Genomic DNA, 27015 nt, shown 5'->3' with positions numbered 1-27015 from the left:
GTAGCAAGATGCCCAGTATGTCTAGACATCTGCTTTGGTTTTACTTCATTGTTCATACCATATAAGCATCTTGATTCCCCATCTAGGGGTATTTAAATCACCTCAACATTGTAAAAGGACAAAGGTGAGCTCCATTTAACTTATTAGTGGTCCTTTTACTAAATCTCAGCACGTGCTAACGGATGTTAGCATGTGCTAAATGCTATGGGGCTCATAATCAAAATTTAAACGAGTCTAAAAACCTGCCCAAGTCAGCACTTGGACAACCTAAAAGACAGGTCGTCCAAGTACTGATAATCAAACTGAGTTTCTGGATGTGCGCCCAGAGCTGAAAGGGTCGTATCTGGAGCAGTGGTTAGGGAAGTATGTGGGCGGGATGGGAGCTGACCTACACACAAAACTTAAACATTGAGTTAGACCAGTGGTCGGCAAACTGCAGCTCATGAGCCGCTTGTGGCTCTTTAGCCACTTGAGTGCAGCTCGCGGCTCGTCTAGAGCAGGGGTGCCCAACCTGCTTCCCTTCCCTTCTCACTGCCCTCCCCCAAGCCACCGCCATTGGGGAATAGGCTGCCACCGCCGCCGGGGAATAGGCTGCCACCACCACCATTGGGGAATAGGCTGCCACCACCACCACCATCGGGGAATAGGCTGCCACTGCAGCCATCGGGGAACAGGCTGGTGCCGAGTTCTGAGCTCTCCCTTGAAAAGAGGAGACTGAGAGGGGACATGATTGAAACGTTCAAGATAATGAAGGGAATAGTCTTAGTAGATAAATACAGGTTGTTCACCCTCTCCAAGGTAGGGAGAACGAGAGGGCACTCTCTAAATATAAAAGGGGATAGATTCCGTACAAGCGTAAGGAAGTTCTTTTTTACCCAGAGAGTGGTGGAAACCTGGAACGCTCTTCCAGAGGCAGTTGTAGGGGAAAACACCCTCTAGGGATTCAAGACAAAGTCAGATGAGTTCCTGCTGAACTGGAGCACACGCAGGTAGGGCTGGTCTCGGTTGGGACACTGGTCTTTGACCTAGGGGCCGACACGCGGGAGCAGACTGCTGGGAACAATGGACCACTGGTCTGACCCAGCAGTGGCAATTCTTATGTTCTTATGTTGTACTGCTGATTTTGGCTCTTTTGACTAATGAATTTGCCTACTACTGAGTTAGACGATGTAAAAATGGGTATAAATGCCAAAAAGGTATCTAAAATGACTAGATAACCACTGCAGAGACAAAGTAAAGACCCACACACACTCTCCCAGTGTTCACTGACCCCCTCATACCCCCACAAAGATCAGAATAAAAAAGTGCATACCTGTCTCCAGAACATCAGCACCTGGTATAGGAGAGCCTAGTATAGCTGCACACAGGTATCTTAAATAGCTTGGGGGTTGGGCTTGTGAACCAGACAGGAAAACCCAGGCCCATAAGCAACTCTAACCACTACATTTATGGTGGAACATGTGCATCCACCAACCCCTCCACCCTACTGCTATATAGGTGCCATCTGAAGCTATAAGGGCTATTGGAGTTGTAGAAAGGTGGGTATAGTAGGTTATGGGGGGCTCACCATAACCTATAAGGGAGTTCTAGTGAATCTGGCACCCTTACTCTTTTTGTGAAGTTCACAGCAGTGTCCTGTAAGGTGCCCCACTGCTCTATTGCCATGTCTGGGTGGCCAGTCCATTACGAGAATGGCCCCTCCCACGTACAAATGGTCTTGTTCTGGGCATTTGAAACTTGGACAAAATTTTGGTCGAAAATGTGGTATAAAGATAGATGTCCTGGCGGTCTGGATGAACAATAGCCTGGACGCCCAGATAGATGATTTTTTTTTGGGGAAAAAAAAAAATTCTAGATGTATATTTTGAAAATGGGCATTTTCCCATTGCCGACTTTGGGCATCTAGTGCCATACACCCAAATCAGACTTAGATGTATGTTTTGATTATGCCCCTCCATGTGTCCTATTTTATGCTTATAGGTCACATGACACTTAGCACATGCTAAGCTTTAATAAGAATCCTTTAGTTCTTGGAATCAGAAATAATCTGGATTTCTAATAACAAAGGATGGGAAGACTTATGCAGTGAAGACTTTTTGGCTTCTTATTCTTAATTATTTTTTCAATATTTCCACAATTGTTCTTTCACATTCAAAATGTAGAATATGTTTAGATCACCAAGATACTTAGATCATTGAGATACCTTTAATGCACTCTAAATTTTAATTTTTAGACAGTGCAAAGTGAAATCTGTGAAGAATTGTACTAGGTGCTGTATGTGCATGCAGATCTACAATATCTGCGCTTCATGAAACAAGAGTCCAAGAAACACAAGTTTGGACATTATGCATATATCTATTCTATGTATTACCATTATGTGATGTATTATGTATAAGTGTACTGTAGTGCTCATATATAAGGATAATTTATCCTATGCTACGTCTCTAAGCCTCTGACAGCCTAGACATTTCTGCTGTTTTAGTTTATATACATTGTTGTGCCTCAGTTTGGGTGAATTCTCTTTCAAAAAGGTTAGGCAATAATCCATAATAAATATATAAATATTAATGATACAGAGGGCAAAGTTTCTTACCAGGAGTCAGAAAGAACAAACATGAATGTAAATATGTCTTAGTACAGGCCTAGAGCTGTTTTCCACAAATAACTGCTGAGCAACTGAGTTACAGTCGCATAAAATATGTTTTTTTAGTTAAGTTTTGTTTTAATATAATAAACATATACGTGGACTGTGCACAGGACAAGGAGAAGAGGCTGTAAAAATAAGTACAGAGAGAGAACCATTGGCTCAGTTGTGATGATGTTACGCATGCATACTGTATGTACTCGTATTGCAAGTCTTTGCTTGTTTAGAACAGTCACTACACTCCCGCAGCGTCAGAGAGAGAAGAACCATCGGCTCAGTTGTGATTATGTGACACGTGTATGCTGTATGTACTCGTATTGTAAGACCTTGATTGTTTAGAACAGTCTTTACACTTGCAGTGTCAGAGAGAGAAGAACCATCGGCTCAGTTGTGATGTGTGTATACTGTATGTACTTGTATTGCAAGACATTGCTTGTATATCAAGTTAAAATTTAATAAAATGTTTTGCTTGTCTGGCAAAACACTTTCAAACCAAGTTACTTGCAATCCAAGGTTTTACTGTATAGGAAGATCACTGATGGAGGGAAATGGAGACAGAAACAGAAATTACATTACATTAAAATGCATTTCTAGACCGCAATACCTTCCTTACTTTCCTAAGAAAACAGTAGTGAAGGAAATTGAACAAGCCTTGTGTGCCCAGTGACAGACATCAGACAACTCTCAATTTCTCTATGTAATGTATTTGAGATTATCAGAATTTAATGATTGAACGCATCACTTATGGTAGGTTACCTTCCCTACTTATCAAGCACATTAATCAAATACTGTATACTGTTTTTCAATTTAACTCTGTTGGATAATAACACTGAAGGAATAAATAAGTTAGCATAAAAAAAGGCATCTTTTATTTTGTAACAGGAAAATATGTGCTAATTTAAATATTTTTGGATGAATAGACATAAGCAGTCAGGCTGCCTCCACACACACAAACACAAATATCTAAGTAAAAATAAAATCCCATTTAAAAATCCTGGTTACATGTTACAAAATAAAGAAAACAAATTTGCAGTTTATAAGAATACCTTTTTTGTTCCAAGTACTGACATTACACAGATTTCAGACAAGAACACACTAGAAAATCAGTTAAATGAGACTTGTAATATACTTGGTGTTCACTAGATGGCAGCAGACTGCATTAATTCTGTTCAGCAGAAACCTATAACCTTGTATCTGAACAGGATTGTGATAATTTTGTAATTATAAGAGAAATTAACCAAAAAAATTGTCAAAAGCACTACATAGAAAAAATTTTAATTATGGGATCAAGCTATCAACAGCCTAGCCATTTGCAGTATTTTTTAATAAATCTTCCTTTACACACAATAATAAAAGGACTAAGGCTGAATTTTATGTCAATTCTACTTTTTATTTTTCTTGTAATTTTAAAAATCTTCTCTTAGAACTCCTTTTTACTCTTTAAACGACACCTCTTTTGTCTGATGAAATACAGGCTATGAGATTGAATGAATAAAGAAGAATGGAGATTGCTGATAGGAAGGGTCTGGTCACCGATGTTTTATTGTTTGGTATTTTGTCTGTTTTGTATTGTTAGATGTAATTTTGTATTTTTGTATGTAGTTTGTAACCCGCTCATGATAAGGACGGGATATAAATAAATAAACCAACCAACCAAATGGAACTAGAGGTTTTTAGCATGGGCCATCCGACGCGCATAGCATTCCTATAAATGTCGGAGTAATTACATCTCTGGCCCACACTAAAAACCTCTAGCGCCATTTAGTAAAGCCCAGTGTTATAAACTAAACTAAACTAAACCTTAAGTTTATATACCGCGTCATCTCCACAGGAGTGGAGCTCGACACGGTTTACAGAATAAAACAATAAGGGAACTACAATGGAAGGAGGGAGAGAATTGGTGAACAGAAAGGAAAAGGGGGACTTAGAATAATGGAGAGGGAGGGAGTTACATTTTGGAGAAAAGCCAGGTTTTCAGATGTTTTCTGAAGTGTTGGAGGGAGGACGAACTCCGAAGATGGGCAGTAAAGCTGTTCCACAGCTCGGTGATCCTGAAGAGGAGGGATGTCTTTATTCAGTAAAGACCCACTCAGAACCACATATAAAGAAAATCAATGTAAATTACTTATTAATTTGCATAAGAAAAGGACTGAAGATGTTGCTACAAATTCTCAAGGCTGAAGATTCTAGACAATGACGAGTTCTCATATCAAGGTATAAAGTGTGCTATTTTTTAAGCAGGTACAGTCAAAGAGAGGGGGATCCAAAGTCTTCATTTGGATTTAACAAGCTAATATATTAGGCTACCAGTTAAGAGATAGTCATGATAGGATAACTGAGCCATATAATTTTCCTTTCCAGACAGACAAACTATATAATGAATCTGGATAGATCACTATGGAGAAAAAACTAGGGGGAAGGGGATTGGAAAAAAAAAAAAGTCACAGCATATAAGAATAGCCTTACTGGGTCTATCTAGCCCAGTAGCCTGTCTTCACGATGGCCAATCTAGGTCACTAGTACCTGGCAAAACCCCCAAAAGTAGCAACATTCCATGCTACCGATCCAGGGCAAGCAGTAGCTTCCCCCATGTCTGTCTCAATAACAGACTATGGACTTTTTTCTTCAGAAAATTGTTCAAACCTTTCTTACAACCAGCTATATTAACTGCTCTTACCACAATTTCTGGCTGTTGGCTGATAGAAACCAAGAGCTTTCTACACCACCTCAGACCTGAGAGTAGGTTTCTGGCATTGTGCCCTTGTAACAGACATCAGCACATAGCCCTGCATTGCTGTGTGGTGACAAATAGGCTCTTTATCATACATTTTAATATGTTGTGTGTTGATATTTACGACAAGAATAATCATCAGGGCTGGAACTAGAGAATGACAAGGGATCGTTTACCATGGTAAACTGCGGGTCACCACAGTAAATCTGCAGGAACGGAGACATTTGCAACTGGTTTACCGCAGGAATGGGGACAAGACCTTTCACCGCCCTGCGGGAATGGGGACAAGACCTTTTACCGCCCCATGGGAGCGGTGAAAAGTCTTACTCCTGTGGTAAAAAAAATTGCACCCAGGTCAGACTCGGCATCTTCTCCCCAGCTCCTCTTGTGCCTATTTTACCTTCAGGAGCCAGCCATGCCACGATGAAGACAGAAGGAACCTAAAACCTGATTTGAAGAATAAGGTATGTATTGGATCCTCCCTGAACTCTTGGAACATTAACCGGAATGGTTATATCTAGAGTGGAAAATCATGTCCCCAATGCGATTACCTTATATTTTAAATATTAAAATACCAAATTATGCTAAAAATAATGTGATTTTATTGGACACATGGAAAACAATTAAATTTATCGATAAATTAACAGATGTTCCCATAATGAAATCAACTTTGCAATCCTTATGTCTAAACTCCAAGATTCAAATAGGCGGTGCTGGGATCGCTTGGAAGAATTGGATGCAGGCAGGTATTCGGACATTAGATGATGTTACATCTAATGGTAATCTGCTTGATTTTTCACAATTGCAACATTCATTTGGAATTTTAAAATCTCAACAATATAGATGGATGCAATTGAAGCAGGCTACTCAGAGTGGGTTCCCTGAATGGAAAAATGTAAAAAATTATTTTAGTCTGCAAATCCTTTGCTATCAAACTGATCTAGTTGGTCATCAGGCTGCCCAGTGGTATAAATTGATTTCGGGAATGATGAATAAAAAGCCAAAAAATAGTCTTAGAGACATCTGAAGCATCAAGATAAAACAGTATATTTCTGTGTCTTGTTGGCCACAAATTTGGACTTGGAGATTGAAATGCACAGCGTCAGCATCTATGAGGCAAACATGGTTATTTTTATTACATAGAATTTTCCGGACCCCAGTTAGATTAAATAAAATAGATAGTTCTAAATCCAATAGATGCTGGCATTGTCATATAAACATAGGGACTTTGGATCATCTGATATATTTTTGTCCGTTTATATTAATATTTTGGAAGTCAATTTGGGGACAAATAAATTTAGTTTTAGATTCAAATGTTCCACTATTATATGAAGCTATAATCTGTGGAACGATATTACATGTGAAACCCACTCTAGATAAATATAAAAGTTGTTTATTTATGATTCTAACAGGAATAGCCATTCAATTAATCACAAGAAATTGGAAGAACCATGATAAAATAAATTACACTTTTTGGTGGATAAATATATACACAACGTATAGATACGAACAAATTAATGCACAATATAAGGGATTTAGTGAAAAATTTAATAAAATATGGAACCCATTGACTAAATTTATAAAAATATAATACTGTATATTTACTTTATTTTTACTATGGTTCATTTCTTTACACATCCAAGGGGTGGGGGGGGGGGGGGGTTAGAGGGAGGGGAATAGATATTGATAGAGAAATCTGGGTAACTTTATTCTTTATTTGTGTTAGATATTAAGTTATATTGTGTTATTATTATATGCAAGTAATGGAAATTCTTGAATAATATATGTTACCTGTACCTAATGTTGTATTCAAATGTATGACACTATTTTAGATTAAAAATCAATAAAGAATTAAAAAAAAAGAATAAAATTACCAGACAACAAAAAGAAAAAAAGAATTTATTTTATATTTTATGATTAGAATATTTCAGATTTGAAATACGTATCCTGCTAGAGCTGGTATTAGACATAACTGGGGCCCGCAAAGTCCAGGCTGTGCTTCTTTAGCTGCCAGCTGGCTTAGGGCTCTCTCTCTGACCAGGGGGCAGTTGCCCTAGTTGCACTCCCCTAACATCATTCTTGCCATGTGTGACTAAAGTATTCTGTTAGCTTGATTTTTCTATGTAGCATTCTGTAGTAATTTGGTTTGTTCAGTTTTCACAATAGTGAGGGGTATATTTGTGAAAGGGAGGGGAGATGGGTTTTGTTAAACCTTGCTCTGTTTTATTTGTGTTTATAAAATGACAATTGTCAGAGGAGAAGCTTCCGCCCACACACACGTGACTGCAGGGTGGCACAGGCAGGCTTCGCCGGCATCAGTTTCTTTTCTTAAGCACCGCAAAGGTAAGGGGGAGGGAGGGAGGGAGATAGATTTGGCTGGAGGGAGGGAGGGAGGGAAGGGTCCGCACACCTTCCGTCTCTTAAGTTTCTTTACCCTGCAAAGGTAAGGGGGATGGAGGGAGATTCTCGGGCCGCTGAAGGGCGGTGAGGTGGCGAGAGGGAAGGGTGGATGCTGCGGGGACAGGGCGGTGAAGAGGACAGTGGTCCGGTGACAGGGCAGTGATGGGGACAGATCTTTTTCCCTGTGTCATTCTCTAGCTGGAACCCTTTGAACATACAATGGCCATTAACTGTAGGTTAACTGCTCATTATCTGTGTGCTGCAGTCCATGGTAGCTTTCAGCATTGACCCCTTAATAAGAGAGAAGGAACATGTCCCCTCAAAACAACACCAGTTACTACTGAGGATTAAAAGGGTGTGTGTGTGGAATGGAGAGAGGCGAGGTTATAAGCCTGAGAACCAGCTTACTTGGCCACACAAAATTATAATATCATTAGCATGCACATCATACACAATAAATGTAATGGCATAATGTCTTAAAACAATGTGAAAGAGACACAGGTCTTCTGCTTTCAAATGTATATAACTTATAAATATATTTTTTTATAATTTATCTGTTTGGTTTTTTTAATTTTATGTAGCCAAACTAATTAACTGTCTTTGGGTTTTTCACTTCCAGCACCCAGTCATCTCCCATTCATTCCGTCTTCTTATATCCAGCTCTGATCTTGGTAGGAAATAGCTCAGCAGTTGGAAGGGGAAGCAGGAGGTGGAAGAAAGTGGAGGTCAGTAAACTGGGGATAAGAATTTGTGGGATTGAGAAGCCTTCAGCACAGAAAAGGACCAAAGACAGGAAGGCAATGATTTTCTGATGTTTATCTAATAAATATGGCTTTGAAATCCCCCCCAACTGGGGTGTTAGTGTATTTTTTGGATAAAATCTAAAAGCAGAAGTCTTAAGATACATACTGTACTGGTGTAAAAACCACCTGAAATAATTTTAAGTACGTTTCGTTGAAAGATATGATTTTACATTAAGACCTTAACAAAATCATTGTTAATCTAAATAATGACTGAGGCAGCAAAAGCTTTCACAGAACTGATAAGATTTCCAGCGTTGCTTTTGCCCTGCTAGTCGAGTATATACGGTAACTCTGCAGTTTGCTGCCACCCACGTACCTTCATCATTAGCAGACAGTTTGCCATGGAGTACATCACCCGGCCCAGACGTGACCTCCACAGCTGAACAGAGGCTGCAAAAATAAGAGCAGCTTGTAAATGTGCACAGATAAATTAGAGGTTCTTTCTAGCCATCAATTACTGGTCCTATGAATTCTGATTTAAAAGATCCCCCTTGTTAACACCATTGGGTTTCAGCCTGGAATTTTTAATATTCTGCTGTGCTACCAGACACACACGACACGGCTTCTCTGAAAGGGGCCAGGAATAGAACTGATGCAGAAATGATGCAGTCGTGCAAAACCAACTGCCACTGCTCGATTTTTCTGTTCAGAGACATTGCTAAATATATATATATAAATTCCCCAAACATCTATTTTGCTAAAATAAGAACAGTTAAAGCAAGTCAACCGTATGAAGGTAATGTTGGAGCTGTGATTTCAGTGGCAGAACACTGCGAGTCTGAGCTGTCTGGATGTGAGATGGGAGCTTGCCTCTGGCTCAGTGAGACTGCGGAGAAATCTGTCAAGTCTGCCCACTGCGTTCTCCCCCCACCTCCTTCATTGTTCTGGGGCTTGCAGGCTTTAAAGGCACTTTCATTAGATTTCTTCCAGTTATGGCTTGTAAACGGACTCCCAGTATTCCAAGGGAAAGATTCAGGAAAGATTAATTTTTACAGTAGTGTTAATGGCACATTCGAATAAAAATTTATAGAAGAAATATTTTTTTTTCAGTGCAATGGAAGGTGAGGGGGAAAGGGAAGGAATATGGTAAACAGAAACTATAAGAAAACCCATCTTGTATTTAATTCATTCCTTTGACCTGGATAAAATATTTTGATAATTTTGTAAAGAGAAAACAGTGACAGAAAATGCTGTAAAAAAAAAACCCACCAAAAAAACAAACCAAACATTGAGGGAATATCAAGTCGGTGCTTTAGGCAGGACTTCAGTGATGAAAAAGCAGAAGACAATTCTGGAAGGGAGGGTTAACAGTATATCTATGACAGACTTTACTCTGTATGGGAGTGAGTGTGTGTGTCTGAAGAGAGCCCTTTTCCTTCCTAGATGTATATAACAGGCTTTTTTTTTTTTTTAATAATAAAATGGTGTTAAGGTATTGCTGCACTTTGTTGAAGAGGAATATTCAGGTAAGGAAATGGGAATTCAGGATGATACTGGTGACCCTGGTAACTTTTTTTTTTTTTGAGGGGGTGGGGGGTTTGGGGCAAAATTTCATCAAGGGGCATTAATCAATTTAGTGTGCATAGCACGCACTAAACATTAAGATGCCCATAGGAATATAATGGGCATCTTAGCGTTTAGCATATGTTACTCATTAGCGTGCACTAATGTGGTTAGCATGCGCTATATTGATTAGTGCCCCTTGATGAATTCCTTCCTTAGGGCTAGATTCATTAAGCAAACTGATCATGTACCGATTGGTTTGCGACCCCTTAGCGACCAGATTTCCCTCCGGCCCGATTCACAAACCTCTGCTGCGATCTGCTGCAAATCCGTGCGTGCAAATGAGGAGAAACACATCCAAAGTAGGCAGAGATGCGATTCGCCAAACAAACTTGAGACACCGATTTGGCTGGCCGATCAGGAATAGAAGCGATTGCTGGGGGCCTGTCACACATGTCTCTGCTACACATGCCGACTCTCCTGCTACATTGTCCTGCTCTGTGCCCTGATCTTGCTATGTAGGAAGAAAGGTTTGCTGCACTGGGGGGAATAAACACGTTCAACCTCCCTCGTGAGGCTCCTGTCCCTGCTCTGCTCTCTGCCCTGAGCTCTGCCCTGATCTTCCAGCCCTGCTTTCTGACCCGAGCTCCTGCTCTCTGTCGCCTTCCCTGCAGTGCAAGCCAGCGGGTTTAAAGCGGGGCTGCATGCCGCAGTGCAGCCCCGCTTTAAACCCGCGGGCTCGCACTGCATGAAAGGCGGCAGAGAGCAGGAGAGTCTGGGCGGCAAGAGCAGGGCTTGGCTGGAAGGGGAGAGCAGGAGAGTCGGCACACGTAAAAAACAAAACAAAAACAGGAATAAAAAAATAAACCCGCACACAAAACGCATGCACAGACCATCTGCAGGGAAAGCAGATGGTCTGCGCATGCGTCAGGATTGCACACTCACGATCCGTGCGGTCGGAGGGGGGGCATTCCTCCAATCACCCTAATTTGAATTTCTTCATGTTGTGAATTTGTTGGGTCTGCTGTAATCGGCCACGGATTGCCCCCAGAAAAAAGCCCTTAGTTACTAAAGTAGAAGGAAGTAATTGTACTCGTTGTGGTATGGATGGAACAAAGGCAATAAACCTACAGACCTAATTTGACTCCCCTTATACTATCTTTTGTAAACCTTTTTGTGCTTGAACTTATTTAATTCTTTACTGCTAAGACCCAAGTAAATTGTATCTTTATGATGTGAATTATCCTATACTGTACTGTGCACACTGGTGGAAATGCATGTGTAATGGAATTGTGACAGGGTGAAGTTCCTGTCATGGGTCAGCAGGGGGAAACTTTAGCAGCAGAAACAAAGAGCTAATCTGCATAAGGTCTTCACCTTAGTGAAGTAGGGTGCTGAAAAGGAGAGCTCCAGAGCAAAGAGCTGAAAAAAAGTAGGAGCTCCTTCAGGAGCCAGGTGACCCTCAAGGGGAGGAATGCTGACTTCAGCCTAACCCTTGGTAAGCCTGATAGACCAGCCTGCTGGTAGAACTTGGAGTCCAAGGGGGGCTCAAGCTTGGCAGAGGGCTCATGGAGTGGAGAAGTCTGGGAAAAGATGACTAAGGGAGTGGGTCTGGAAGAAGGAGTAGCTGAAGAGCCTGGTAGAGCCTTGGGGGGGAGGAACAACTGGCAGAGGGACCAGTGAAGAGTATACAGGACCTGTGGGGACCCAAAAGGCTGGGGATCAGAGGACCGGTAGTGGCCCCACAAGAAATTAGAAGAGCTGAAAGTCTTTCTAAGTTTATTCACAATTTGATATACCGACCATCGACAAGTATGTGGTCAGTTTACAATACTAAAATTTAAGTTAAAAATAAAAGTAAACATGGGGCAATATGTGGACAGGACATAGAAAAGAACATAGACAAAATTGATACAGGAGGGACTGGGGGAGGGAAAGATTCAAAATTATATCAAAGTTATAAGAAACATTACAGGGAGGTAAGGAGGGGAAGGGGAAGAATATGTAGGGAAGGGGGAGTTGTTTCTTAAAAACAGTTCTCATTAATCGTTAGAAGTAATTGGAGAAATGATCTTATCTATCTTGTATTTTGGTAAGCGGCTTGAAAGAGAAAGGTTTTAAGTTTGATTTTGAATTTGTCAAGGGAGTTTTCAAGGCGGAGGTGTGATGGCATAGCATTCAAGAGGGCAGGGGCTGTGATAGAAAAAATGGTGTTTCGAGTATAGAAAAGTTCTTTGATTGGGGGAACAGTCAGCAGATTCAAGTTTGAGGTCCAAGGCTGATGGGGACTGGCGAGTGATCGGTGGAGGGATTGGCAGGACCAGTGGCGACTGGTATCGGAAGCTGCAAGAAGATTCAAGAGGAAGCAGCCTGTAGACCCTGAGAGCACTGGCCAAAGATGACAGGCAAGTGACCAGCGGAGGAACCAGTGAAGAGTATACAGGACCTGTGGGGACCCAAAAGGCTGGGGATCAGAGGACCGGTGGTGGCCCCACAAGAAGTTAGAACTGATGGCAGCCATTCAGGGAATGGTGCAGGACCAGGCAGCAGCACGAAAAGCTTGCGTCTGCCTTGTGCACTGCTCTGCCGCAAGAGGAGACAATCGTCCAACAGTGTGTGTCCTGGCAACTTCCAGACATGGTCTCGAGGGGGGTAAATTCTGGCATCCTCTTCTGCTTTAAAGCGCTGGACCACTGGAAAAAAAAAAAGGTAGGGGGGCCTGCCTGCCTACTACTAGACCTATCCTGTACTCTGTCCCGGCCTACCACTAGACCACCAGAGGGGGACAGGGCAGTGGGCAAAATATTTTTCCCTTGGTTTTTTCTCCTCTGCAGGGGGGGGGGTGCATTTTATGGTCAGGTGCATCTTATAGAACAAAAAAAATACAGATTTTTTAATATGACGTTCACAGCAGTATCCCTCAGAGTGCCCCTCTGATCTGCTGAGCTGTGCCTGTGTTGTCCTCTGAAACTGTAATACAGGCTGGAATATGTTGTTTCTGTCACATCTTTGGGTGATGGGAAGGAGTTGGGGACCACTAGGGGAATCCCTCCAGTGGTCATCTGGTCAATTTAACCCTTATTGATTTTTGACCCTTATTTGTTTTTAAAACAGGTCTAGCCTCAAACATCTAAATGGTGGCCTGGAGGTTTTGCTAAAAATTCAATTATACCTGAAGAATATCCAAAACCCATCTCTAACACCCCACCTTAAGATTTAGACACACTGAAGACAAAATAATCAGAAAGATGTCTAGAAAGTCAATTTAGAAAATGGCCGCTTAGGGATTTTGACTAATAAGCTATCTAAGTGTCAACTTATGCCATCTTTTGGACATCTATCCTCTTTTGAAAATGAGCTCCTTAGTATCTGGAGGAAAAGTTCATAGTCTGTTATTAAGAAGATATGGGGTAAGCCACTGCTTGCCCTGGATCGGTAGCATGGAATGGTTGCTGCTACTTGGGTTTTGGCCAGGTATTAGGGACCTGGATTGGCCACTGTGAGAACAGGCTACTGGGCTTGATAAAGCCCATTGGGCTGACCCAATTGTTATGTTCTTATGCTATGCTTTGTATAATGAATATTTTTGACTACAGAGTTGTGTAAGTCATTTGAGGGAAGCAAGACAAACATCATTTTACAAGGCTAGTTCTAACAGCTATATTGGTCCCAAAGTAATCTGCATTCTCTGTAGCACTGAGAAAAATAAGATGTCTGTTTGCCTTTCATAAGGATCACAACCTACCAAGCCTTCTATTATTATTATTTTTGTTGTTTAACAGAATGTCAAGTCAGTTTTAAGCAAGGAATGAATGGTGTTCGGCCCAAACCTTGATTATGAGAGACTGTTACTGAAAGATTGTATTAGCACATCTGTAACCTTAATGCCAATAAAACTGGAAAAATAGTCTTGTAACATTTGTGTTATGTACCATTAGAAGCATGTTTGCATTTGATTCTCTGAATTTCTTTTCTATGCTCAGTCTGGTTTGCACTTAAGAGTCAAAAGTAAAGTCTGCTTTGTTTTTCTACTGCAAGAGCATAAAACATGATCTGGCTCTAAAAAACAGAGAACATGGTGATACTATCTGTAAAGTACCCTACAGTAGCAAATATTTGTTGTATGGGTTTTTACCTTGCACTGTGTTCTGGAATAAAGCAAGCTAAAGTTGACAGGGGTGATTTTAACAGCTGCCAAAGCATCATACAAAAAAATAAAGAGAGATTATTTCAAATTACTGTATTTTTCGCTCCATAAGACGCACCTCACCATAAGACGCACCCCAGATTTAGATAAGGAAAACAAGAAAAAACTCCATTCTGAACCAAATTGTATACTAATATATATTCGACACCTTTAAATTCTGTCCCAGCACCCCATCAATCATCATTTTTACATACTCCCTAAAACAGGGGTGCCCAATAGGTCGATCGCGATCGACCGGTAGCTCGCCAAGGCAAAGTGAGTCGATCATCCAGGACTCACTTTGCCTTGGCGATCTATCGGGCCGATCAGTCTTCCTATCCCCGACGTTAATTCTGCCGTCGGAGAGGAAGTTCGGGCCAGCCAATCGCTGCCTGGCTGGGCGGAACTTCCTCTCCGACGGCAGAATTGACGTCGGGGAGAGGAATGCTGGTCGGCCCGAAGCAGGGAGAGCATGGGGCGGCGTCGGCTTTGGGGCCTGTTATCCATTGGTGGCGGTTTGGTTCCTGTTCCCCGATGGCAGCGGAAGTGGCTTGGGGAAGGGCATGGAGAAAGAAAGAAAGGGGGCAGGCAGGGAGACAGAAATAAAGAAGAGAAAAAGAAAAGGGGCTTGAAGAGAGAAAGAAAGAAAGGTCTGGGAGAGAGGAAGAAAAAGTTGGGGGAGGGAATGAGGTGTGGAGGAGAGGAAGCATACAGGCTGAAAGAAAGATTGGATGCACAGTCAGAAGAAGAAAGTGCAACCAGAGACTCATGAAATCACCAGACAAGGTGGGAAAAATGATTTTATTTTAAATTTAGTGATCAAAATGTGTCTGAATTTAAATCTGCTGTCTATATTTTACAATATGGTCCCCTTTTACTAAACCGCAATAGTGTTTTTTAGCGCAGGGAGCCTATGAGCGTCGAGAGCAGCGCTGGGCATTCAGCGCAGCTCCCTGCGCTAAAAACTGCTATTGTGGTTTAGTAAAAAGGGAGGAGGGTGGGTATTTGTCTATTTTTGTATGGTTGTTACTGAGGTGACAGTGCATAGAGTCATCTGCTTTGAACTCTTTGAAAAAACCCCGGAATAGGAACAATAATTAACAATTCTATGCGTACAGTGTGCGTTGTGTTTTTTTAAAATTTTATTGTTGGTAGATCATTTTAATTTGGTCATTTTAAAAGTAGCTCGCGAGTCAAAAAAGTGTGGGCACCCCTGCCCTAAAACATAGAAACATAGAGTATGACGGCAGAAAAGGGCCGACGGCCCAACAAGTATGCCCACTCAAGAACCCTCCTTCCTCGAGAATTCATCTTTTAAGCATTCCTCTGGAGCGACCCCACCAGACGGTCCCATCGTCCCTTGAAGTCGAGAGTGGTACTGGCCTCAACTACCTGACGTGGAAGACCATTCCATCGATCAATTACCCTTTCGGTGAAGAAGTATTTCCTGGTGTCCCCATGAAATCTTCCCCCCCCCCTGAGTTTTAGTGGGTGCCCTCTTGTCGCCGTGGGACCCATAGGATAAAAGATTTCTTCCTCCACCTCAATGCGGCCTATGACGTATTTGAATTTTTCTATCATGTCCCCCCTTTCTCTGCGGTCTTCGAGAGAATATAAACGCAGCCTGTTCAGACGTTCTTTGTATGTGAGATCCTTGAGTCCTGAAACCATCCTAGTGGCCATTCGCTGAATTGACTCCATTCTCTTCACAACCTTTTGATAATGTGGCCTCCAAAACTGAACACAGTACTCCAGGTGAGGTCTTACCATGGATCTGTATAACGGCAGTATAACTTCAGGCTTTTGGCTGATAAAGCTTCTTCTAATGCATCCCAGCATTTGTCTAGCCTTTGCTGATGCTTTCTCCACCTGATTGGCAACTTTCATATCATCCCGGATGATTACTCCCAAGTCCCGTTCTGCTGCAGTTCTTGTTAGGTTTTCACCATTCAGGGTGTACGTTCTACATGGATTTCCGTTACCAAGGTGCATTACCTTACATTTTTTGGCATTAAAATTCAGTTGCCAAGTACTGGACTATTGTTCTAATAAAAGTAGGTCCTGTTCCATGGTGTTGGGCATGATTGCGCCGTTAGGTTCTGCCGTGCTGCCCATAACGTTGCATAGTTTAGCATCATCAGCAAATAATGTAATTTTGCCTCGAAGTCCCTGAGGCAGATCCCTTACAAAGATATTGAATAGTACTGGGCCCAAGACCAAGCCCTGCGGTACTCCACTGGTCACTTCTGACGTGTTTGAGGGAGTACCGTCCACCATCACCCTTTGAAGTCTGCTGCTAAGCCAGTCTTCTACTCATGCTGTTAGTGTTTCTCCAAGGCCCATCACGTTCATCTTGTTCAAAAACCTCCGGTGTGGGACACTATCAAAAGCCTTACTGAAGTTTAAATACACGATGTCCAGGGACTCTACCTTATCCAGTTTTTTTGTCACCCAGTCAAATAAGTTTATCAGATTGGATTGACAAGACCTTCCCTTAGTAAAGCCATGTTGGTGGGGATCCCTTAGTCTTTCATCATCCAGAAACGTGTCCAATCTGTTTTTGATCAACGTTTCCATAAGTTTACATACTATTGATGTGAGACTCACTGGTCTGTAATTTTCGGCCTCTGATCTGCATCCCTTTTTATGGAGCGGAATAACGTTGGCAGTTTTCCAGTCCAAGGGAACTTTTCCTTTGCTTAGGGAAAGATTAAAAAGCTTGGCTAATGGTTCTGCTAGGACATCTCTCAATTCCCGAAGTACTCTGGGGTGTAGATTATCTTGGCTCATGGTAGACATTGCCCACGGTAAATGCAAAGTCCCGGAATAGGTCTTCCGAGCACCCCTTTGTCTGTAGCTGAGGTCCGGATCCTGGCGCTTCGTGGGTGAAGACTGAGCAGAAGTAGTTATTGAGTAGTTCTGCTTTGTCTACGTCCGAGTCCACAAAGTTACCGTCAGTTTTTTTTAGGCACATAATACCACTTGAGTTCTTCTTCCTGTTGCTAATGTACTTAAAAAAAGATTTATCCCCTTTGTTAACCTGTCTTGCTATATTTTCCTCCATCCGAAGTTTGGCCTCCCTGACTGCCATCTTAACATTTCTAGATTTTGCCAGACAGGTTTCTTTAGTTTCCAGCCTTTGCGATTGCTTGTAGATTACAAATGCTTTCCTCTTTTGCTTTACTAATTCTGAGATCTCCGCAGAGAACCACTGTGGTCTATTTTTTCTGCGCCTTTTGCTTGCGGTTTTCATGTAAATGTTGGTTGCTTCTTGCAGGGTGGATTTCAGGACCGACCATAGTATCTCCACACTGTCCGTCGTGCTCTGGTTTAGCAGCGCTTTGTAGACTTAGTCCCCCATGCACTGAAAATCAGTTCCTTTAAAATTTAGGACCTTAGTTGAGGTATTTGATCTAGTGGTTCCTTTCTTTAGGTGGAACCACACCGTGTTGTGGTCACTGGAGGCCAAAGCTTCTCCCATCGATACCTCTGTGACACTGTCCCCGTTGGTAAGAAGCAGGTCCAGGATCGCCTGATCCCTGGTGGGTTCAAACACCATCTGTTTGAGGTGTGCTCCCCTAGCACATTTAAATTCAATCCCAGCACCCCCCAGCACCATTAAATTCCATCCCAGCCCCCCAGCACCATTAAATTCCATCCCAGCCCCCCCACCCCCCCGGCGGTGCCTTTAAATGTTGGAGGTCGGTGGATGGTTGCCTGCTGGTTGTCGGGGCCCGTAGCGCACTAGCGCGCTATTGCCTGGGCCCAGACACTTCCCTAATTGGGCTGATCGCTGGTGCTTCACAGGGCTGCTGCCTGCTGATTACCGGCACGTTGGGGCCACTGGCGCACACGCGTGCTGCTGCGTGGGCGGGCACCACTTCTTAATGGCTGCTCAGTTCACCACCTACTCTGGCTTAGAGGTTCATTCCCGTCATGGTTTGTGCAAAACAGAGCAATTTGGAGCTATTGCCACCAAGACAGACAATTTTAAATAATTAAAAAAAGTGGACATACAAAAACAAAGATGTTATGTTTTTAGATGAAAGTCACACCATCCTATTTGGAATCCCTGGATTCTTTTCTCATTCAGTTTTTGGCTTCAGTGTTTTGCAAGAGCAAGGAATATACCTATTTAGAAAATTGGCTTGAGAAAACTGTATTGTGAGCATTTGATAGTAAAGAGTGGTAACAGTTCACATTATCTTGCTACAGTCAGTTTTTGAAAATGTTGCTTTTGCATTTACAAGCTGAAATAACTACCTTTTACCAGCTCCAGGGTCAAACTGCTTTGTCACAAAAGTTTCAAGAGCCCCAGCTAAGTCCTGGACCACAAAGTCAGTGACTGTGAACACTAAACAAATATATCTGACACATACATGGCTTTTTAAACCATTGTATTGAGGCTCATTTCCATTTTGCTGCAGAAACTTTCCTCCTCTTTTTAATTCTATTTGTTTTCATCTCACTCTTAAGTTTATTTATTTTAATGCTTAGTTTTACAGGAAATTGTCTAAACCTTTCTTAAAACCAGCTACGCTACCCACTCTTACCACAACCTCTGGCAATGTGTTCCAGAGCTTAACTATTCTCTGAGTGAAAAAAAAATTCCTCCTATTGGTTTTAAAAGTATTTCCCTGTAAATTTGAGTGTCCCCTAGTCACTGTAATTTTTGACGGAGTTAAAAAAATAATCCACTTGTACTGGCTCTACTCCAATCAGGATTTTGTAGACTTCAATCATATCTCCCCTCAGACGTCTCTTTTCCAAGCTAAAGAGCCCTAAGTTTTTTAGTCTTTCCTCATATTACTCCTTTATTGATGCAGAATCATTGGTTACCGGTGGCCTATAGTTTCAAATTTACAATCCTCATTTTGTTATTTAAGCTTCTGCACCTTCATTCCATATTCACTTGTATGTCTATTGTGATCACAATATGCAAAACTCTTGATGGTTCCTCCTCTATGCTCTCTCGAGTTTGCCAGCTGGTCTTTTACATACATACTAGCTGATCACCCAGCGTTGCCCGGATATTTATGTATCCCAATGTTCCACAGCACAGCTGCACTTCCTTATATACTGTTGAATGACTGTGTGACATCAGCTCCATCTAAAATGTCTATATAAAACACAAGGCACCCCCTTCCCACCTCCACAGTATTTTTCCCCAGATAGTAAGTGATATGTATACCAAGTTTGGTTGAAATCTGTCCATGCATTTCAGAGTTATGCTGGAACATATATACATACACACACAGATACATCCGATTTTATATACATGTATATAGATTAGCATCAATATTCTGAAACACTTTGGATAGTCCTTCATCTTGAGAGTGTTTAATAGGTTTAAGTCCATTCTAAAGACCTACCTTTATCTACAAGCCTTTGGGGGTTAAATATTAGTAGACCTGGATAGCAGGGATGATTCAGGTATTCCATCTATAGTGAGCTTCAAGCTTTTCTTATGTTCAGTGATCTATCTTTTACTATCTCTCTTACCTTTTATTTGTGTTAAATGGAGCCCGAGACCCCCGTGTTGATGGGCGGAACATAATTCATAACATGGGGCTGGTTGGCCCAAGTGTCGCCTATTGGCCGTGGGTTGTTAGGTTGGCTGGGCCGAGGTCTTGGTTTGCCAGTTATCCAGGGCAGTGGGGGGGGGGGGTTCAGTGGAGTCAATCCCCTTGGTGGTCTGGGCCGCCTAGCTGGGGGCCTGGTTCATCTATACCTGCTTGGGGGGTGGAACATCCCCAGGGTGGGCGGGAGGTCCGGTTTCCGGTGTCAGGTGGGGGCTGTGGATCAGGCTGGGGAACGCCTGGGGGAGGTTTTCTGGGTGCAGCTCCTGGCTTTGGTTTCTTTTCCCAGGGTTCTGCAATGGCACCAGAAAGACTCAGCAGTTTGGCTGGCCTGATGTGGGGACCTCCATCCAGTGGCGGCAGCACCTCAGAGCAGCAGAGGAGTGAGATGGTGGTGGGGTGGATATCTAGGGATTCTGCATTTGAGATGGCAGCTGCTGGCGGTGGCGCTCCTGGTGCTGCACTGGATGTGGTGGCTTCTGGCGGAGGTGCTGCTGGTTCCGCGGTAGATGTGGTAGCTGCTGGCAGTGGAGCCACTGGTTCTGCGCAGAGGACGAGGACAGATGCAGGGATTGCTGCGGAGGTGTCTGAGGCGATGGCTGCCGATTCGGGAGCTTCTACTTCGGCTAAAGTGGTGCCTGCTACGGTTGCTGGGGGGAAGAAGTCTAGGGGGAGAGATCAGCATAGGCGGCGTAGGGAGTTGTCGTCGGGGTCTTCTACTTCCTCTTCTTCATCCTCTTTTTCTGCGGCTGCACCCGGTGGGGTGGGTGGTTCCACGGCAGGGGGTGTGTGGTTTAGCAGGGAGAGGGCCAGGATGCGCCTGTGCTAGTGGCATTGATAGAATTTGGGAGAAGGGTCTGTATGACCTGCGGCACAAAATCTGGCAGTTATCTAAGCAATATATCTAAGCAATATCTGGCAATATCTAAGCAGTGCTCCTGCTTAGATATTTTTAGGCTCATGGAGGGCAGGGTGCATAGGTGCAGCCGGAAGAAGGCAAAACGTGTGGCGAGTGAGGCCATGCCGATACTAGTGGCAAGGTCTATCCTTAATTGGATCCGTTCCTTCATGCGGATGGTGAGTGTTTGTGGACGTACTCGTCCAGGGGACTCTGGCTTGTTATTGACCTACGCGGACTTGGTGCTGGATGCGTACCGGCGCTTCGGGTGTTGTGCGTGGTTAAATTACAACGAGGCATTTAGGGACAAAATGGAGAACACGCATATGTTGTGAGGCACGCAGGATGTTAACTTGTGGCTCACTCATATGTCCTCCAAGTCTGTGAGTGTTCCTGGGGCGGGCAAGTTTCGCAAGGGATCATGGGTGGCACTTTCGGGCGGGGATGGGAGTTGGGGCGAGTACGGATCTTTGGTGGCAGTTCAACAAATCAAGCTGTCCCTTCCCTGACTGTTGGTTCTGGCATGCTTGTTCGCAATGTGGTCAGCCACATTCTGCTTAATATCTCACAAAAGGAAAAAAGATGGCTGCAAATTATTCAAAATACAGCTGCTAAGCTAATCAACAATGCCAAGAAATACGACCACATCACGCCCTTAATGATTGACTCCCATTGGCTTCCAATTAGCCATCGCATCACCTTTAAGGTAATGTTTTAGTATTTAAAACATTAATCTTCAATGAACCCCAATTCATAACCAGAATGCTAATCCCTCATAATACCTCTCGACTTCTCCGGTTGACCTCCCAGAATCTCTTAGTTATTCCTTCTCTGAAAATAGTAAGGTTGCTGGCAAATGTTTAAAGAGGTACATGGGGGGGGGGGAAGCAGAGAGGAGGAGGAGAGGCACCGGCACCCCCCCCGCACAGATGGCACCAGGGGCAATCCACCTCCTGTCCCCTCCCTCTTACTAAGCCACTAATCCAGGGCTCTACTATGCTATCTCCTAAAGATGATATTTTTCATTATTTGTATTTATTTTATTTTTCACATTTATAAGCAGCATAAAATATGAACATACACAGTAAAAGAAAACCAAGAACAGCACAAAATCATTTTATAGCTTAACATATCTTTTGTATAGGTTCTTTCAGTCCTGAGTCACTTAATCTGCCAAAAGGAAGGCTTTTATGTACAAATGTATTTGGTCGAATAGTATAATTTGCTATTCTAATAGCAAACCCAGATTAGTTCACTTTCCAAAAGCTACAAGACCATCACTTGTTAAATAGTGCTCATTTGTACACAATCATGGGAGATGATCTGATTCAAATACTACTGGCTGAAGAGCTGTTTCTGCATATTAAGTGAATCTGAACTAAAAATCTAAACATGGAGATACTAAAAGACCCTCAGGATGGTTGTAAGAGCCATCAAGATATTGACTCCAAGGGCACTAGTTTGGGGTTAAGATAACTTTAAAAGAATTGCAGATCCTGACTGAGACTAGGGAAAATGTTCATTGTTGAACAATTTCAAGGTCACTTTACAAACATGGCCTATATGAGAGAATGGCAGGAAAGAAGGGATATGAAGCACATTGTTTACAAATACACTTAAGGAACACTGCAAGATTTTGTGGTCTGATGAAATCAAAGTGGAACTTTTTGGTCTCAATGCTTTGTGAATCAGTTTTCCTCTTGAACCCTTGACTATGAAAGAAGCATTTCTACTTGTGCTCTAGTATTGAACCGTACCATCCAATGATCACTGTATCCCATACAGATGCACACTATGACATCATAAACACTATGGATGGGAAATGTGTTTGTTAATGACATTGCAGTGGGAAATCACCTGGGATCCAATAATCATCTGATAATATTGTTCAGTAGAAGAGCACAGGTGGAGATAGTATATTCCTAGACATCAGGAAAATTAACTTTGCTAAGATGAGGATGTACCTCAAAGAGTCATTAGCTGAGTGGGATAATCTAGAGCAGGCTTCTCCAACCTTTTCTATCAGGAGCCGTATTTTATATTTTGTAATATTCGGAGGGCCAAAACACACACAATTTCATTTTGCCAAAATGGTTCGTCAAATAGTGGCAAAATACAACAGTGTGTTGTCTCCATCCAGCCAGTCTCTCTATGTTTCATTTATCCACAGCCTTCATCTAGTCTACTTGCTCTCTCTCATGCACCCTCCCAGGTTTTATCCAGCCGCTTTCCCCTCATCTGACTTCAGATGCAGAACAAACAATGGACTTCTTGCTTCCCCTCCGTGACTCAGCTCTCTACAAGTCTGAAGTGCATGGGGCTGAAGTTCAGGTTGGTCTCATGAATTTAAGTCTCATGAGACTTGACACCGCAAGACCAATCCAAACTTTTGACACTGCTCAGCTCAAACTCATAGAGATCTGAGTCATGGTGGGGAAGCAGAAATCTTGCTATAAGCACCACATAAATTATCAAGCTTCTGAAGGCCAGAAAAAAAAGAACATGGAGGGCTGGGTTCTGGCCCCAGGACCAGAGGTTGGACAAGCCTTATCTAGAAGAAGTAGATGTGCAATATGCAAACTTGAAAGGAGATATTGCAAAGATAATAAACTTGTCTGTTAAGAATGTAAATAAAATATGTGGGAAAAGAGACTTCTATTTTTTTTTCAGGGCTATTATTGCTATACGTTGAAATTTGGTCTTGGCTGTTAATTTTCTTTTTCGAGTCCTACTAGACCAGTCAAGAACCAATGAGCTATGTCCACCAACCAATACATGGAAGACATATCAAATGTAAGCTTTATCCTACACAGGGTACTGTGCAAGCATAGTTCCTCAATATTTCCATATCAAAGCAACAACTAAACAAAAATTAATTCCATAAGCGTTTCAGGACCCAAGCATAAAAGAAGGTCAGAACAAGAGACTATAACTATGACAAAAAGAAACTTGAGTACGTCAAAAATAAAAAAAAAACAACAGAAGAGGGAGGGAACCTGGACTGATCTGGTCTAGTTTGGTTTGATTTAAGGAACGGAAATTTAACAGGAAAGACCAAATTTCACCTGCATTATCATCTCTACCAGACTACCGTATTTTCACGCATATAACGCACGCGTTATACACGATTTTTACAAACCGTGCATAACCGTGCGCGTTATACGTGTGAGAGCGTTTTACAACTTTTTTTTTTCATTCCGATCCGGCATCCTCCCTGCGAACCGGCATCCTCCCCCCCCGCTCGCGTCACCCCCCCTCCTCCGCGATCCTACATCCCCCCCAGCACCGCAAAACATCTCTTACCCGATTGGGCACCGGCACCAGCACCAATGCACAGGACGTGCCAGTGCCAGTGCCCGAAGATCCTCCCTCGTTGGGCTGGGCTGGGCTGGGCGGTGTGAGGGAGATCCTCCTTCTTCCTTGTGCCGGGCTGGACTGGGCTTTGAGCATTTGCGCATGCTCAAAGCCTTCTGGTCTCAAATCTCAGAGAGAGCGAGACCAGAAGGCTTTGAGCATGCACAAATGCTCAAAGCCCAGTCCAGCCGGCACAAGGAAGAAGGAGGATCTCCCTCGCACCGCCCAGCCCAGTCCAGCAACAATGAGGGAGGATCTTCGGGCACTGGCTCTGGCACGTCCTATGCATTGGTGCTGGTGCTGGTGCCCAATCGGGTAAGAGATGTTTTGCGGTGCTGGGGGGAATGTAGGATCGCGGGGGAGGGGGGGTGATGCGATCGGGAGGGGAGGATGCCGGTTCGCAGGCCAGAAGAGTAAGCGGGAGTGGGAGGAGGTTATAGCAGCATGCGCGGTATACGCGTGTGCGTGCTATATAAAATTTTTTTTTTACAGAAATGCTTTGGACCCGCGCGCTATACGCGTATGTGTGTTATACACGTATGCGCGTTATATGAATGAAAATACGGTAATTAAGAACAAGTGAGATGTATTAAAGCTGAAAATCATAAATAACTATCCTATATTTGTCAATATGGGAAGTACTGTGAAAAACATTCAAATATAATGAAATGGAAAAAAGACCCCAGTAAAACACGAGTTCTATAAACTCAGCACTGAGCAGTGAACTTCAAGAAAAAACTCCACACAAAAAAGGAATTATCCAAAGGACTTTCAAAAATATCACCTTCACCATATTGAACCATGATTGCACCCCAAATATTTTTTATCCATAGGCAAAATCTCTGTATTGTTCAGTGTCAATTACACTATCCATTAAGCTGCAAAGCTAAAGATTAAAGTTGATTTATCTCAAAGACTACAATTGATATCCAACTGGCCAAAACCACAAAAAAGACTTTCAATTCCCAACAGGGGTTCCCTATTTTGCATAGGGGCTAAGGGGGATGGGACTTGTTTATCACTTTTTCAGTGTGGATATACAACCAAAGCAGTTTACATATTTTAGACAGGTACTTATTTTGTACCTGGGGCAATGAAGTATTAAGTGACTTGCCCAGAGTCACAAGGAGTTGCAATGGGAATTGAACTCACAACCTCAGGGTGCTGAGGCAGCTGCTCTAACCACTAGCCACTCCTCCACTTTCAAGGGATACAGAGTTGACTCGAACTTCACATATAGTTTCAAAAATCCCATTAAAGCAACCCCTTCCTTAAGCACCAGTGCACCAAAAGTTGCCTCCTTTTTGGCCAACATGTCCAAATGGTTGTGCTTAGGAAAAGTATGTAGTCATGACTCTACAAATCAGATCTGGCAAAACAGCATGAGATTCAGCTTAAGAGACCACTATGCCTCTACTCCCTAGGGGACACCCAACTTTGCAGCAAATAAGCTGATGAAACAGATTCCTTAATCCAATGAGCAGTAAACTTTCCTTAACACCTACTATTAGAACAAAGAAAAAAATCAGATCTTGTGAACCCATTAGTAATCTCCAAATATCCCTAAAGAACTCTGTATACTCTAGAAGTCTCAAAATCTTGCATTCCTTCCCCGTCTTTTAAAACAAGGGAATATCCAAAAATTGAGTTTGATTCTCACTGCAGCTTCTTGTTGTCCTGAGCAAATCACTTAACTCTTTATTGCCCTAGGTACAGAACTTAGATTGTGAGCCCACTAGGGATGGAAAAAGTACCTGCATGTAGTATATGTAAACTGTTTTGATTATACCCACAGAAAGGTGGTATATTAGATCCCATTACTCTTGACCCTTTACTCTTTATCCTCCAGGAATATGTCCAAATCTTTTTTTAAACCCAGCGACATTTTAAATGCTTTTACTACTTGCTCCAGCAAAGAGGTCCAGAGCTTAACTACATGTTCAGTGAAAAAATATATTTTCTCCTGTTCTTCTACAATTCGACCTTTCTGCAGCTTTTGACGTTGTCCATCATGATATTCTAGTTTACCAACTCTCCGATAGGCATTAACTCCACAGTCCTAGACTGGTTCTCAAAATTCTTACGTTCCCGCTCTTACACTGTCAACATGAATGGCACCTCATCCTCCCCCTGGAAACCGATATGTGGAGTCCGCAAGGCTCACTTCTATCTCCTATTCTTTTCAACATCTATATGTCCTCCCTGAAACTCCTCCATCTATCCCCCCTAGAAACACTTTACACTTATGCTGATGACATCCTTGTCCTCCTCGAAACCGACTCAAACCTCACTAACCTCTCTGAGAACATATCCTCATATATAATGAACCTCCAATCCTGGGCCCACACCGTACAAATGAAATTGAACGAGTCCAGAACAAAACTACTTTGGCTCGGCCCAAAATTAGACCAACTACCCACCTTCATCCCACTGTCCTCTGGCTCCACTCTGCAGCTTGAGTTCTCAAGCAAAGTTCTGGGCATCATCATTGATTCTACATTGTCCTTCAACGACCACCTCAATTCCTTTGTAAAAAAATGCTTTTTCAGCCTTCACATGTTGAGGAAAGTGAGATCCTGTTTCCATCAAAAACACTTTGCCATCCTTGTCCAATCCATCATCCTCTCCAGACTTGACTATTGCAACTCTATCTACTTAAGCCTAACAAAGAAAAACCTTCAAAGACTTCAGCGGATTCAGAATGCCGCGGCTAAGCTTATCTTCTCAAAAAGTAAATTTGACCATGTCTCACCACTCCTGTTCAAGCTTCACTGGCTTCCGATAATCTTCAGGGTCCACTTTAAATGCACCTGCCTAACTTTCAAGATCCTACACGGCATCCTCCCTCCCTTTATTCCACTTTCTTGGAATTCCTCAAATCCTAATACCACCAGATCCACCCAAAAATTAAAACTAT

General features: G+C 42.6%; 1 protein-coding gene across 3 annotated transcripts in view; it reads right to left on the bottom strand.

Annotated features, from left to right (window-relative positions):
- The window catches only part of TRAPPC12 (trafficking protein particle complex 12), a 237879-nt gene that overhangs the window by 35824 nt on the left and 175040 nt on the right, over positions 1-27015 (bottom strand). For all 3 annotated transcript variants that reach the window (XM_033935617.1, XM_033935619.1, XM_033935618.1), the window contains one exon: positions 8895-8968. In XM_033935617.1, coding sequence (XP_033791508.1) covers positions 8895-8968 — 74 coding nt within the window. The remainder of the gene's footprint in view (positions 1-8894; positions 8969-27015) is intronic.

The sequence above is a fragment of the Geotrypetes seraphini genome, chromosome 3 (genome assembly GCF_902459505.1).
Source record: "Geotrypetes seraphini chromosome 3, aGeoSer1.1, whole genome shotgun sequence".
NCBI lineage: Eukaryota > Metazoa > Chordata > Amphibia > Gymnophiona > Dermophiidae > Geotrypetes > Geotrypetes seraphini.
The sequence above is the reverse complement of the archived record's forward strand: the minus strand, read 5'-3'. Positions and strand labels throughout refer to the sequence as shown.